This window comes from Papio anubis, chromosome 15 (genome assembly GCF_008728515.1).
Source record: "Papio anubis isolate 15944 chromosome 15, Panubis1.0, whole genome shotgun sequence".
In the NCBI taxonomy this organism is placed as follows: domain Eukaryota; kingdom Metazoa; phylum Chordata; class Mammalia; order Primates; family Cercopithecidae; genus Papio; species Papio anubis.
Window position 1 is genome coordinate 1,207,033 of NC_044990.1, and position 16,248 is coordinate 1,223,280.

The window sequence follows — 16,248 nt, forward strand, 5'->3', positions numbered from 1 at the left end:
CAGGAGTTGGAGTCCAGCCTGGCCAACACGGTGAAACCCCGTCTCTACTAAAAATACAAAAAATTAGCTGGGTATGGTGTCAGGAGCCTGTAATCCCAGCTATTTGGGAGGCTGAGGCAGGAGAATCGCTTGAACCTGGGAGGCGGAGGTTGCAGTGAGCTGAGATCGTGCCATTGCATTCCAGCCTGGGTGACATGTTTCAAAAAAAAAAAAAAAAGAGAGAAAAAGAAAATGCTCACAAAGCATAAGAGCCAAGATTCAAATTCACTTGTAACTTCAAAAAAGCATGTTATTTCAGTGTTTTTTTCCTGTGGGAGAAAATAAATAATTTAAAAATATAGTCAATCTTTGACTTAGGAATTGCTGACCAAGAAACAATTCTTTTAGAAAAATTTGTGGTTGGTAGATCCTCCCACTCTTTCGCACTTTCTAGTTGGTGCTTTAAAAAGAAAAAAATCCAAGTAGGTTTTTCAGATACGGAGTCCCTAGGATCATGGCTGTCTTTGATTTTTCTTCATATGCTTCTGAATATCTTTCTCTCTCTTGTTATTACATCTTTCCCTCTGTGACAGCTTTCTCCTTTCTCTCTCCCAGATTTGTCATACCCACCCCTCCTCACCTCCCTACCCCAAAATAAAAGTTAAAATTTACGCCGGGCGCGGTGGCTCAAGCCTGTAATCCCAGCACTTTGGGAGGCCGAGACGGGCGGATCACGAGGTCAGGAGATCAAGACCATCCTGGCTAACACAGTGAAACCCCATCTCTACTAAAAAATACAAAAAACTAGCCGGGCTAAGTGGTGGGTGCCTGTAGTCCCAGCTACTCGGTAGGCTGAGGCAGGAGAATGGTGTGAACCCGAGAGGAGGAGCTTGCAGTGAGCTGAGATCCGGCCACTGCACTCCAGCCTGGGCGACAGAGCAAGACTCCGTCTCAAAATAAAATAAAATAAAATAAAATAAAATAAAATTGACATTTGTAGCAAGGTATCTATGCTTTTATTCATGGAGTGGGGATTGTTTTCCCATCAGTACTTTTTAATAGAGGCTGTTATAGGCGAGACTAGTTGAAGACTTTTCTGCAAAAATTTCTTGAAAGTTGACTGGTTGTGGTGGCTCCCACCTGTAGTCCTAGCACTTTGGGAGGCAGAAGCATTGCTTCCAGGAGTTTGAGACCAGCCTGGGCAACATAGTGGTACCTCATCTCTACAAAAAATGAAAAAATTAGCTGGTCATGTTGGCACACCCCTGTAGTCCTAGGTACTCTGCAGCCTCAGGTGGGAGGATTGGTTGAGCCTGGGAGGTTGATTTGGCAGTGAGCCTTTTTTTTTTTTTTTTTTTTTTTTTAAATATGGAGTCTTACTCTTGTTGCCCAGGCTGGAGTGCAGTGGCACAATTTCGGCTTACTGCAACCTCTGCCTCCTGGGTTTCAGGCGATTCTCCTGCCTTAGCCTTGCAAGTAGCTGGGATTTACAGGTGCCTGCCACCATGCCCAGCTAATTTTTGTAATTTTAGTAGAGATGGGGTTTCGCCATGTTGGCCAGGCTGGTCTTGAACTCCTGGCATTGTGATCCGCCTACCTCAGCCTCCGAAAGTGCTGGGATTACAAGCGTGAGCTACCGTTCCCGGTCTTGGCAGTGAGTCTTAATTGTGCCACTACACTCCAGCCTGTGAAGCTGAGCAAGACCCTGTCTCACAAAAACCCAAAGCAACACCACCAACAACAACAATTCTGAAAAGTGAAAAGAAAGTCTGGGCACGGTGGCTCACACCTATAATCCCAGCACTTTGGGAGGCTGATATGGGTAGATCACAGGGTCAGGAGTTCAAGACCAGCCTGGCCAACATAACGTGAAACCCTGTCTCACTAAAAAAATTCAAAAACTAAGCCAAGCATGGTAGCAGGTGCCTGTAATCCCTGCTACTTGGGAGACTGAAGCAGGAGAATCACCTGAACCTGGGAGGCGGAGTTTCAGTGAGCCGAGATTATACCATTGCACTCCAGCCCAGGCAATACTATGAGACTCTGTCTCAAAAAAAAAAAGTGAAAAAAAAATTGGGGACCAGGTGTGGTGTCTTGCACCTGTAATTTTGGCACTTTTGGAGGCTGAGGAATGAGGATTACTTGAGGCCAGAAGTTTGAGATCAGTCATATTTTTTATATGTCTCTAAAATAAATATTTACATATACATATATGTATATATAAAAAAAAGACTTTCAAATACATTCATAGCCCTTTATTTGGTAATTTGTTAATATATTCAAGAAATGTATATTAAATGTATGTACTGTACTCTAGGTACTTGAGGCACAGCATGTATTTATTTATTTATTTATTTATTCATTCATTTTGAAACGGGGTCTTGCTCAGTCACCCAGGCTGGAGTGCAGTGGTACAATCTCGGCTCACTGCAAGGTCTGCCTCCCGGGTTCACGCCATTCTCCTGCCTCAGCCTCCTGAGTAGCTGGGACTACAGGCACCCGCCCACCATGCCCGGCTAATTTTTTTTGTATGTTTAGTAGAGACGGGGTTTTACTATGTTAGCCAGGATGATCTCAATCTCCTGACCTCGTGTTCTATCTGCCTCGTGGTCTATCTGCCTCGGCCTGCCAAAGTGCTGGGATTACAGGCGTGAGCCACTGCACCCAGCCGAAGTGGCATTTAACAGCCACATTTGGTGTCGTCAGTTGAGTTTATAGTCTATAAAGGGAAAGAAGTATTAAATAATTAACTACAATTGTAGTAAGTTAGGCCTTAGTTTTTGGGGGCTACCCAATTAATTGGCACGTAACACTCAATAAAATCTAGCTGGTTTTACTAGTAAAAACATCTGATCCAGACAGTTAATTCATATGTTCCAGACTTTCCTTTGTGAAGTATTTCTTTTTTTTTTTGAGATGGAGTCTCACTGTCTCCCAGGCTGGAGCGCAATGGCGCGATCTCTGCTCACTGCAAACTCCGCCTCCCGGGTTCACACCATTCTCCTGCCTCAGCCTTCCAAGTAGCTGGGACTACAGGCGCCCGCCACCGCGCCTGGCTAATTTTTTTGTATTTTTAGTAGAGACCGGGTTTCACCGTGTTAGCCAGGATGGTCTCGATCACGTGACTTCGTGATCTGCCAGCCTTGGCCTCCCAAAGTGCTGGGATTACAGGCGTGAGCCACTGCGCCCAGCCTGTAAAATATTTCATTGACTGAAGACCAGAAAATGAAACCTCCAAAAGCAGAAATTTTGCAGGTAATAGTTAGGATAATGCAGGTTGTAGCATCAGATTATGCAAGTTTGAATCATTGTTCCATTATTAGTTGAACATTCTTGGGCAGTTTCTTAAACTCAGGCCTGTAATCACAATATTGTCACGAGGTAATTCTTGTAGACACGGTGTCTCACATGGTGTCTTGGACATTGTAAGTGCTTGTTGTTCTCGTTTGTTGTTGTTTTACCTTTTAAGCGTACATTTCTGTATGTTTTAATGTTAATTTAGGGAAAGAGAACAACCGCCACGTTTTGCTCAGCCTGGGACATTTGAATTTGAGTATGCATCTCGATGGAAGGCTCTTGATGAAATGGAAAAGCAGCAGCGTGAGCAGGTTGATAGAAACATCAGAGAAGCCAAAGAGAAACTGGAGGCAGAAATGGAAGCAGCTAGGCATGAACACCAATTAATGCTAATGAGGCAAGGTAAACATGGATTTTCATGTAGATGTGGTATGATTTTTTTTTTCCCCTTAAGTGTGTGTACCGTTCATGTACTACTGTGTGAAGTACCATTTAGGAGTTTAGAGATAAAGTTGGAACTTAACATATTAGGTGTGAAAGTCTCCCTTTTCACAGATAACTTCCCTTAAAAAAAACCAACTTATTAAAAGTTAGTTTTACTTGCTGGGCGTGGTGGCTCACGCCTGTAATCCCAGCACTTTGGAGGCTGAGGCGGGCGGATCACCTGAGGTCAGGAGTTTGAGACCAGCCTGACCAACATAGAGAAACCCTGTCTCTACTCAAAATACAAAATTAGCCAGTTGTGGTTGTGCACACCTGTAATCCCAGCTAGTTGGGAGGCTGAGGCAGGAGAATCGCTTGAACCTGGGAGGCGGAGGTTTCAGTGAGCTGAGATCACATCATTGTACTCCAGCCTGGGCCAAAAGAGCGAAACTCTGTCTCAAAAAGAAAATAAATTAAAAAGTTAGTTTTACTTATGCAAGTAGTATTGTTGGAGGTAATTTGAGGATATTAAATTGTGCCAGTACGAAATACATGATTCTCTTGGCAAACAGAAACATAGCAGGCAAATTTTGGTAGGTAGACATGGCACATGCAGGATTTTTTGTTTGATAAGAAGAAGAATTTGGACAAATGCTGGCTATTTAAGATTATTATTACATGTTTGAAAGAGTACATATGGATAATCTGGTAGAGATGAAAAGGATTTGTGTGTACAGATGGATATGGGGATTTAGGAAAAGTTAGTAGTTGGCAAGAATATATGTATATATATTTGAGATGGAGTCTTGCTCTGTTGCCCAGACTGGAGTGCAATGGCACGATAACGTCTCACTGCAACCTCCGCCTCCTGGGTTCAAGCAATTCTCCTGCCTCAGTCTTCTGAGTAGCTGGGATTACAGGCACACACCACAATGCCCATCTAATTTTTTTGTATTTACCTTCTCTTGACTGTCCCCAGAGATCAAGGTATCACAGCTGCTTGCCTGAATTTCTGCAGCTGCATTCCTGCTGAACGTTTCTGCCATTTAATCTTGGCTTTCTTTAAACCATTCTGTATACTAGATTCATTATTTTTTTTAGCAGGTGAAAATTTGATGATTTTTCTCTAAATCCTTTTGGGTAAATTCTCATTTACTTTAGAATGAAGTGTAGGTTTTTTTTTTTTCCTGGCATGTGTGTTCTAGTATTTCATACATCACGATTCAGTAAGTGTTTATTGAGCAGTTATGATCAAGTCATTGAGTAACTGTGCTGATGCCACAGTTTTTGTTTATGTTAAAACAAAATCGAGCCCAGCAAACAGTAGAAACTAGTCAGGTGGTTTGATTTAATTTGGACCCTAAGCTAGGTAGTTCTGTATGTTCACTCTTCTAACAGAATTGAGTTCATTTATATCTTATAGTAGGTTTAAAGGTAAACTGTCATTAGCCGGATGTGGTGATGGGTGCCTGTGATCTAAGCTACATGGGAGGCAGAGAATTACTTGAACCCAGGAGGTGGAGGTTGCAGTGAGCCGAGATCACGCCACTGTACTCTGGCTTGGGCGACAGAGCGAGACTCCAGGATAACTGACTCCAAGATAAACTGTCTTTTATTTTGTGGAAAATTTGCAAGTTGTTATTTGCGATAAAGGTACTGAATCATTCATTAGCTGTTAGAGCTGGTAGAGAGATTTTTTTTTTTTTGATACAGAATCTCACTCTGTTGCCCAGCCTGGAGTGCAGTGGCATGATCTTGGCACACTGCAACCTCCGCCTCCCGTGTTGAAGCAATTCTTGTGCCTCACCCTCCCTAGTATCTGGGACTACAGGCACGTGCCACCACGCCCGGCTAATTTTTTTTGCTTTTTTTTTTTTTTTTTTTTTTGAGACGGAGTCTTGCTCTGTCGCCCAGGCTGGAGTGCAGTGGCCAGATCTCCGCTCACTGCAAGCTCCGCCTCCCGGGTTCGCGCAATTCTCCTGCCTCAGCCTCCCGAGCAGCTGGGACTACAGGCGCCCGCCACCTCGCCCGGCTTATTTTTTTGTATTTTTAGTAGAGACGGGGTTTCACCGTGTTAGCCAGGAGATGGAGTCTCACTTTTGTCGCCCAGGCTGGAATGCATTGGTGTGATCTTAGCTCGCTGCAACCTCCACTTCCTGGGTTCAAGCGATCCTCCTGCCTCAGCCTCCTAAGTGGCTGGGATTACAAGTGTGTGCTTCCACACTCAGCTAATTTTTTGTATTTTTAGTAGAGATGGAGTTTTACCATGTTGTCCACGAGTTCAAGGCTGCTCTTGAACTCGTGACCTCAGGTGATCTGCCCGCCTCAGCCTCCCAAAGTGCTGAGATTGCAGGCATGAGCCACCGTGCCTGGCCACTTTTTTTTGTATTTTTGGTAGAGATGGGATTTCTCCATGTTGACCAAGCCGGTCTTGAAATCCTAGCCTCAAGTGATCTACCCACCTTGGCCTCCCATAGTGGTGGGATTACAGATATGAGCCACCATGCCTGGCCAAGAGATCTTAAAGTTTGTCCAGTCCAGTGGTTTTGAAATTTTATTACACATTAGAATCATATGGAAATTTCCTGGGCTCTGTGGTTGCCCTAGCCCTTCTGTTCAATGTGAATTGTTTTCTCTTAGCCTGCTAGGCACTTCTCTCCCATTCTGTTTCCCACCTATCTACAGTCGTGCCCTAGTTGGGAAATAATGTTGATTAGATATGGAAGCATCTGTACTAAAGATTTGTGTTGATGCTACAGACAAACAGTGGTATAACATTCACTAATTTAGCACATCTTTAATGTCAGTTACGGGAGACACGTCTGAGGTATGGAGGATATATTGATGGCAAAGAACATTTCCTTAGACTTCAGTTTTTTCTTGAGCTCTTAGAAAACTTTGCCTGAAGGTATTTTGATGTTTGAAGTAGAGTAATTTTGCAGTTATTTCCCATGAGTTTAAGTTTTGTTGTTTATTGTGTGTTCATTTAAAGCCCCTGTTAACAGTATCTTAGTTTATAATATTAGAAAATCACATTGCCTGTTGCATCCTACTCCCTGCGTCTGGGTTCACTTGTGCCGAAGTACTTGTACTTATTTCATCAAAAGTCTGCAGTTGGTAAATTTCAGTTTTAGTTTGTTTAAAATTTAAAAAGTTACAACTTCCTCCCATTTGTTCTACAATTTTGTATTTCTTTTTTTTTTTTTTTTTTTCCTTTTTTTGAGACAGACTCTTGCTCTGTTGCCCAAGCTGGAGTGCAGTGGTGCAACCTCAGCTCACTGTAACCTACCTCTTGCCTTCTGGGTTTAAGCGATTCTCCTTCCTCAGCCTCCCAAGTAGCTAGGATTACAGGTGCATGCCACCACGCCCGGCTAATTTTGTATTTTTACTAGAGATGGGGTTTCACCATGTTGGTCAAGCTGGTTTCGAACTCCCGACCTCAAGTGATCTACCCACCTCAGCCTCCCACAGTGCTGGGATTACAGGCATGAGGCACAGTACCCGGCCTACAATTTTATATTTCATCCAGCATTTCTAAGGATGCATTCAGGTTGAGGAGAGACTGTAATTAATCTAAGTTGTGTGGTTCTGCAGAAACATGTATCATGACATATCATGGAAGGAGAAATCTCACACAATACAAAAAACTGTCCCCTTGTTCACTACCTTCTGCTTTTTTGTAGGAATCACTCTTCTGTATTTAAGTCTCTTTTGTGTCCTTTAATGAAAAAATTCTGCATATGTCATTAGATGTTTCTGTGTATTTGTAAGCAAAAAACCCAAAAATCATAACAACAAAACAAACTGGCTGGGCGCAGTGTCTCATGTCTGTAATTCTAGCACTTTGGGAAGCTGAGGTGGGAGGATTGCTTGAGTCCAGCAATTCAAGACTAACCTCAGCAACATAGTGAGACCCCATCTCTACCAAAAGTACAAAAATTAGCTGGGCCTGGTGGCATGTGTCTGTAGTTACAGCTACCTGGGAAGGCTTAGGTGGGAGGATCACTTGAGCCTGGGAGCTTGAGGCTGTAGTGAGCTATAATTATGCCACCGTACTCCAGCCTGGGTGATAGAACGAGACCTTGTCTCCAAAAAAAAAAGAAAAAACTGTTTACCTTTTCTGTACCTTTTTTACTTTCTACATGAATATATATGTAAATACCTGCCTTATATTTTTAATGGCCGTATGATATTCTTTTATATGGGTATAGTTTGGTTCATCCTCTTTTGGTAACAATTTCTCTTTTCAGTTTGTTTTTAAAAGCAGTGCTGCAAAGAATATATACGCATGTATCAGAAAATTTTTGCAAATGTTGGGTTTTTTTTTTGTTTGTTTGTTTGTTTTTTGAGATGGTGTTTCACTCTTGTTGCCCAGGCTGGAGTGCAGTGGCATGATCTCAGCTCACTGCATCCTCCACCTCCCAAGTTCAAGTGATTCTCCTGCCTTAGCCTCCTGAGTAGCTGGGATTATAGGCATGTTGGCACATGCCTGGCTAATTTTGTATTTTTAGTAGAGACAGAGTTTCTCCATGTTGATCAGGCTGGTCTCGAACTCCCGACCTCAAGTGATCCGCCCTCCTCAGCCTCCCAAAGTGTTGGGATTACAGGCGTGAGCCACCACACCGAGCTATAAATGTTGATTCTTATTGAACACATCGGTACCTTATAATAATAGTTGTATCATTTATACTTTACTGATAATTATTTAGTCCTTTCTAGATTCAACTCCCATTACATTAAAAAATTTTTTTCTGGGCCGGGCGCGGTGGCTCAAGCCTGTAATCCCAGCACTTTGGGAGGCCGAGGCGGGTGGATCACGAGGTCAGGAGATCGAGACCATCTTGGCTAACATGGTGAAACCCCGTCTCTACTAAAAATACAAAAAAATAGCCGGGCGAGGTGGCGGGCGCCTGTAGTCCCAGCTACTCGGAGGCTGAGGCGGGAGAATGGCGTGAACCCAGGAGGCAGTGCTTGCAGTGAGCCGAGATCGCACCACTGCACTCCAGCCTGGGCGACACAGCGAGACTCCGTCTCAAAAAAAAAAAAAAAAATTTTTTTTTCTTTGAGATGGAGTCTCACTCTGTTTCCCAGGCTGGTGTTCAGTGGCACAGTCTAAGCTCACTACAACCTCTGGCTCCCAGGTTCAAATGATTCTTCTCCCTCAGGCATGAGCCACCATACCCGGCTAATTTTTGTATTTTTAGTAGAGGCGGGGTTCACCATGTTGGCCAGGCTGGTCTCAAACTCTTGGCCTCAAGTGATCCGCCTGTCTCAGCCTCCCAAAGTGTCAAGATTATAGGCGTGAGCCACTGCGCCTGGCTCCATTACATTTTTTTTTTAACTTTATTTATTTGTTTGTTTATTTATTTAGAGACGGAGTCTTGCTCTGTTGCCCAGGCTTAGAGACAGAGTCTCACTCTGTTGCCCAGGCTGGAGTGCAGTGGCGCAATGTCTGCTTACTGCAACCTCTGTCTCCGTGTTTCAAGTGATTCTCCTGCCTCAACCTCTTGAGTAACTGGGATTACAGCCGTGTTCCACCACACTCGGCTGATTTTTGTATTAGTAGTAGAGACGGTGTTTCACCATGTTGGTCAGGCTGATCTTGAACTCCTGACCTCGTGATCCACCCGCCTGAGCCTCCCAAAGTGCTAGGATTACAGGTGTGAGCTTCTTGGGTAGCTGAGGCGGGATAATCGCTTGAACCAGGGAGTCAGAGGTTGCAGTGAGCAGAGATCGCACCACTGCATCCATCCTGGCGACAGAATGAGACTCCGTCTCAAAAAAAACCCATAAAAACAAAACAAACAAAATAAAGCAAATATGTTTATGTGAGCCCTTCTTAAAGAAATCAAGAGAGAATAAACTTTAGATAAGTGAAGAACAGAACAGTCATGCCTGAACCTACTTGAGATATTAAGATTTAAATACACATGAGGTTTATGATTAAAGAATACTAATGCAGTCAGGAGATCGAGACCATCCCGGCTAACACGGTGAAACCCCATCTGTATTAAAAATACAAAAAATTAGCTGGGCCTGGTGGCACGCGCCTGCAGTCTGAGCTACTCTGGAGGCTGAGGCAGGAGACTTGCTTGAACCCAGGAGGTGGAGCTTGCAGTGAGCCAAGATCACGCCACTGCACTCCAGCCAGGGTGACAGAGAGAGACTCCGTCTCAAAAAAAACAGAAAATTAATTCAGTGTCATAAATCCAGACAGATCAGAGGTAAAATAAAAACTGAAAGAAAAAAAGAGGAGACTGGTATTTTTAGAAAATAGAATTGTTAGAGCAGAAGTTACACATTCAGTTTTCATGACTTGTGCAATTTTAAATTGAGAAAACATTCTCACAGTCTAGCAAATCAAAATTTTAGTTTGTTTATATTTCTTTGTTCTGTACCTGTATATATGATACGTTGAAATTATAGTATATAATTTCATGTAATTTTATCATTAAATTTGTTAGGACAGCATTTTAATTAATTAATTAATTAATTTGAGACAGTTTTGCTCTGTCAACCAGGCTGGATTGCGTTGGTGCAATCTCTGCTCACTGCAACCTGTGCCTCCCAGGTTCAAGCGACTCTTCTGCCTCAGCCTCCTTGAGTAGCTGGGACTACAGGCGTGTGCCACCATGCCCGGCTTATTTTTGTAGTTTTAGTGGAGACAGTATTTTCCATGTTGGCCAGGCTAGTCTCAAACTCCTGACCTCAAGTGATCTACCCACCTCGGCCTCCCAAAGTGCTGGCATTACTTTTAGAGGCCGAGGCAGCCTCCCACTTTGGTAAGCCACCATGCCCAGCCAGGAAAGCATTTCAAAGTGTTATTGGGTTTAGTAAGTAATAAGTAATACTGTAGATGATGCCTTCATGTCTGTGGATGGCTTTGTTTTATTTTATTAAGAAAAATTCCTGAGTGTAATTCCCTGGATCAAAAGATAAAGACATCTCTAGTTGGGCCAGGCACTGTGACTCACGCCTGTAATCCCACTTTGGGAGGCCGAGGCGGGTGGATCACAAGGTTACGAGTTTAAGACCAGCCTGGCCAAGATGGTGAAACCCCGTCTCTACTAAAAATACAAAAATTAGCTGGATGCCGTGGCGGGCGCCTGTAGTCCCAGCTACTCGGGAGGCTGAGGCAGGAGAATTGCATGAACCCGGTAGGCAGAGGTTGCAGTGAGCCGAGACCTTGCCATTGCACTTCAGCCCGGGCAACAAAGCGAGACTCCATCTCAGAAAAAAAAGAAAAAAAAAGATATCTCTAGTTTTGTACTTTTTACAGTTTTTTCCACTAGAAAGATATGATCATGGCAATGTACAGATGTATAAGCTTTAGTGAAATTTTAGGAACTTTGGGTATTAGGAGCTTTAAAAAATATATAATTTAGTAAGCATAAAATGCTAATTTTAAGTTTATAGTTCTTTTAAGTATTAGGTGATTGTGCTTATTTGAGAATTTGATTGTTGGAGCCTTTGAGGTAACTATACCAGTGTTAACGGTTAAGGTAATAAGGTCTGAGAGGTTAAAAGCAGCTTTGTTAAATTGCATAGCCTGTCAGTCCTGGCTATTTGGGAGACTGAGGTGGGAAGATGGCTTGAGCCCAGGAGTTTGAGGCTATAGTGAGCTACCATCATGCCACTCTACTCCAGCCTGGGTGCCAGAGTGAGACCCTGTCTCTGAGAGAGAAAAAAAAAAGGTATTTAAGTAATTTTTTTTTTTTGAGATGGAGTTGTTTCGCTCTTATTGCCTAGGCTGCAGTGCAATGGCACGATCTTGGCTCACTATAACCTCCATCTTCCAGGTTCAAGCGACTCTTCCACCTAAGCCTCCTGAGTAGCTCTGATTACAGGCGTGCGCCACCACGCGCAGCTAATTTTTGTGTTTTTAGTAGAGACGGGATTTCTCCATGTTGGTCAGGCTGGCCTCGAACTCCTGACCTCAGGTGATCCGCCTGCCTCAGCCTTCCAAAGTGCTGGAATTACAGGTGTGAGCCACTGCACCCTGTCAGATATTTAAGTAATTCTAATGAGCATTTAAAGTTAAGAACTTACGTTATAAAGATTCGAAATAATTGCAGTCATGTTTAACATTTTTTAAGATAAAAATTAAGTGTTTTCTCTATGGGCCTATTATGAGAAGTACCTGGGCCCTGTCTCATATACCAAAACAGACTTTTCTAAGCAACATCCCCAAATGCATGTTTTTAAGTTTTCCAGTTGAGTCTGATCAACTAGGTTTGGCAGACTTGTTTGAAAGAGCTTTGGAATAAGGAGAGGTTTGGCCTGGCATCCTAGTCGAATCATGTAATAGCTGGGGCAACTTTGTAATCTATCTGAATCCTTTGTTTTTTTTCGTAATTTATAAATGTCTGTTTTTTTTTTTTTTTTTTTTTTTTTTTTTTGAGACGGAGTCTCGCTGTGTCTCCCAGGCTGGAGTGCAGTGGCGTGATCTCGGCTCACTGCAAGCTCCGCCCCCCGGGTTCACGCCATTCTCCCGCCTCAGCCTCCCAAGTAGCTGAGACTACAGGCGCCCGCCACCACGCCTGGCTAGTTTTTTGTATTTTTAGTAGAGACGGGGTTTCACCATGTTAGCCAGGATAGTCTCGATCTCCTGACCTTGTGATCCGCCCGTCTCGGCCTCCCAAAGTGCTGGGATTACAGGCATGAGCCACCGCGCCCCGCCTAAATGTCTGTTTTTAATCTGTAAAATGGGGATAACAGTATTTACCTTGTTATGGTTATGATGCGTGTCTTGCTGTTGTTATGAAGTTTGGGTTATTGGTACCTTAGATTAACTTTAGCTGTAGTATTATGTAAGTCAACTCTTGAGTATAGGGATTTGTTAAGAAACATTCAATTGAGGTAATTTGTTCACTTTAGACATTTCAGATATAAAGAGAAAAGGAAAATAAAAGCAACCAGTAATTGTGCCATCCAGAGTATTTTAACATTTTATTATTTTAAAATATATGCATGGATACATACATAATTTTGTACAAAATGACAGGCAAAAGATTTTAGCTTTGGAGATTTTTTGTTTTGTTTTGTTTTTTTTTTTTTTTTTTTTTTTTTTTTTTGAGATGGAGTCTCGCTCTGTAAGCCCAGGCTGGAGTGCTGTGGCCGGGTCTCCAGCTCACTGCAAGCTCCGCCTCCCGGGTTTCACGCCATTCTCCTGCCTCCAGCCTCCCGAGTAGCTGGGACTACAGCGCCCGCCACAGCCCGGCTAGATTTTTGTATTTTTTAGTAGAGGCGGGGTTTCACCGTGTTAGCCAGGATGGTCTCGATCTCCTGACCTCGTGATTCGCCCGTCTCGGCCTCCCAAAGTGCTGGGATTACAGGCTTGAGCCACCGCGCCCGGCCAGCTTTGGAGATTTTTAACGTGGAAAGTTTATACACTGCTTCTCAGATGTGCAATACAAATGTACTTCTCATTATCTTACTCTGGAACCCCCCTATTCTTGATAAGGCAGGGATTGGTGATGTTGGAAATGCTTTTTTGTTGTTGAAAAGTCTTGTTTATATCAGCATTTATCTTTGCTTTCTTCTTTGAAGAATTCTTTCCTCACTCCTCTTCTTCATAAGACATTGGTTTAGTGAGAGAGGAATTTTATGCTAATTGTGTTGCGAGGGAGGTTCCTTGGGTTTTATGTCATGATTCATGTTTTTCTGGTCTGGTTCTTAAGTTCTCTCTGCTGGTGTCTGTGAAGGCATGTGTTTGGGCTTTGCATTTACTGCTGAAAACAATTACAATTTGTTATTTTATTTTATTTTAGAGACAATTCTACTATGCAACCCAGGCTGGAGTGCAGTGGCGTAATCTTGGCTCACTGCAACCTCCGCCTCCCATATTCAAGTGATTCTTGTGTCTCAACCTCCTACGTAGCTGGACTTACAGGCGTGCACCTCCATACTCAGCTAATTTTTGTATTTTTAGTAGAGATGGGGTTTTGCCATGTTGGCCAGGCTGGTCTCGAACTCCCAACCTCAGGTGATCCGCCTGCCTTGGCCTCCCAAAATGTTGAGATTACAGTCGTGAGGCACCACACTTGGCCCTAATTTTTGTATTTTTTGTAGACAGAGTTTCACCGTGTTACTCAGGCTGGTCTCGAACTCCTTGGCCGAAGTGATCCGCCTGCCTCGGCCTTCCAAAGTGCTGAAATTACAGGCACAAGCCAGCCTACCTATTTTAATTTATTGACATAAAGATGTTTTTTTTTTTTTTTTGAGACGGAGTCTGGCTCTGTTGCCCAGGCTGTAGTGTAGTGGCCGGCTCTCGGCTCACTGCAAGCTCCGCCTCCCGGGTTTACGCCATTCTCCTGCCTCAGCCTCTCAAGTAGCTGGGACTACAGGCGCCCACCACCTTGCCCGGCTAGTTTTTTCGTATTTTTTAGTAGAGACAGGGTTTCACCGTGTTAGCCAGGATGGTCTTGATCTCCTAACCTTGTGATCCGCCCGTCTCGGCCTCCCAAAGTGCTGGGATTACAGGCTTGAATCGCCGCGCCTGGCCAAAGATGAATTTTTATTTATTTGTTTTTTTTTTTTTTTTTTTTTGAGGTGGAGTCATCTTACTCTGTTGCCCACCTGGGCTTACCAAAGTGTTGGGATTAAAAGGTGTGAGCCACTGCGCCCAGCCAAGATGAGTTTATTAAGCTTTTTTCCCCCAACAAGAATAAACTTGTTTTTGAGATGGAGTCTTCCCCTGTCATTCAGGCTGGAGTGCAGTGGCACAATCTCGACTCATTACATCCTCTACCTCCCGGGTTCAAGTGATTCTCCTGCCTCAGCCTTCTGAGTAGCTGGGACTACAGGTGCGTGCCACCATGCCCAGCTAATTTTTGTAGTTTTGGTAGAGTTGGGGTTTTGCTTTGTTGGCCAGGCTGGTCTCGAACTCCTGGCCTCGAGTAATCCACCTGCCTTGGCCTCCCAAAGTACTGGGATTATAGGCGTGGGCCACTGCACCTGGCCAAGAATGAACTTAAATACTCTTTTATATACATGAAGAAACGTGCTCAGAAAGGATATTTATTTGATTAATTACCCAGCTTATAATTTATTATAAAATGAGTAATATACCAATATATTGCCAGTGGTAGAGAACTTCTATGCTTATTTGTATAAAAATATGGAAAGGGAAACTAAAAATATTAATGTGCAGTCATTATTTTATAGATCTAATGAGGCGTCAAGAAGAACTCAGACGCTTGGAAGAACTCAGAAACCAAGAGTTGCAAAAACGGAAGCAAATACAACTAAGGTAAAAGAAGATCATTGTAAGAAACATGAATTGTATGTCTTACTAATAAAAACTCCCCACCACCTGTTACAAGTTGTATAAGTTGAGTATCATGGGAAAAATAGAAAAATTGTCCATTTTAACCACATACAGTGAGTTACTTTGCAATGCAGCATAATTATTTGCTATTGTTTGTGTTTTTTAGCTGGCTAAGGGCACTTTGAATGCAACACTTTGAAGTTAAACAAGGGTTTTAGGTATTATTATGTGTAATTTCTTGTAAGAATATGCTGTGAATATCAATTTTTCCAGAGATGGATATATTTGCATTGCTCTTAGTTTTTATTTTGTTATGTGTATAACTCTACTATGAATATCTTTATGTAACTTTGTGCTTCTGATAATGTTTAAGCAAGATTTCTGAGGCTAGGGGCAGTAGCTTATGCTTGTAATTCCAGCACTTTGGGAGGCTGAGTTGGGCAGATCACATGAAGTCAGGAGTTCGAGACCAGCCTGGCCAACATGGTGAAACCCTGTCTCTACTAAAACTAAAAAATTAGCTGGCTGTGGTGGCATGCGCCTATAATCCCAGCTACTTGGGAGGTTGAGGCAGGAGAATCGCATGAACCCGGGAGGCGGAGGTTGCGGTGTTCTGAGATCTTGCCATTGCACTCCAGCCTGGGCTACAGAGCGAGACTCCATCTCAAAAAAAAAAAAAAGATTTCCGGAAGTTGACTCCGTGTTAAAAAGGGTTATGGGAATTTAAAATCTCAGTACAAAATAGACAGTCGTGATGGTTAGCTTGAAATCTTTTAGGTTTAAGTAAGGATGTTTGGGAGAGTGGTTAATTCAAGACGTATAAACCCACATTGATAGCTCACCTTGTGCCTGTGGTATTTAATTGCAAAATATAATGGTATAAACATTACTCTTCAAAGGTTCAAAAATCATACTAGTTAGGAAATACTGTGAACAAAGCTATGATAGTTAAAGCAAATGTAGAAATCTGTTTTTGAAAATAGTATTTGTTTTAAAAATATAAACTGCTTGTGGTAAGAAAATAAGGTGTTCAGCTGGGCGTGGTGGCTCACGCCTGTAATCCCAGCACTTTGGGAGGCCAAGACGGGCGGATCACGAGGTCAGGAAGTTGAGACCATCCTGGCTAACACAGTGAAACCCCGTCTCTACTAAAAATACAAAAAATTAGCCGGACATTGTGGTGGGCGCCTGTAGTCCCAGCTACTCGGGAGGCTGAGGCAGGAGAATGGCATGAACCCGGGAGGTGGAGCTTACAGTGAGCCGAGATCATGCCATGGCCC

The 16,248-nt window shown here is 43.1% G+C and overlaps 1 protein-coding gene across 10 annotated transcripts in view; it reads left to right on the forward strand.

The window, feature by feature from the left end:
* Positions 1-16,248, forward strand: part of PSPC1 (paraspeckle component 1) — a 118,183-nt gene that overhangs the window by 26,802 nt on the left and 75,133 nt on the right. For all 10 annotated transcript variants that reach the window (XR_002518226.2, XR_001896650.3, XR_002518225.2 and 7 more), the window contains exons 4-5: positions 3,482-3,678; positions 14,866-14,950. Coding sequence is in view for 4 of the 10 variants with exons in the window: in XM_017951121.3 (XP_017806610.1) it covers positions 3,482-3,678; positions 14,866-14,950 (282 nt within the window). In the remaining 6 variants the exon portion in view is untranslated. The remainder of the gene's footprint in view (positions 1-3,481; positions 3,679-14,865; positions 14,951-16,248) is intronic.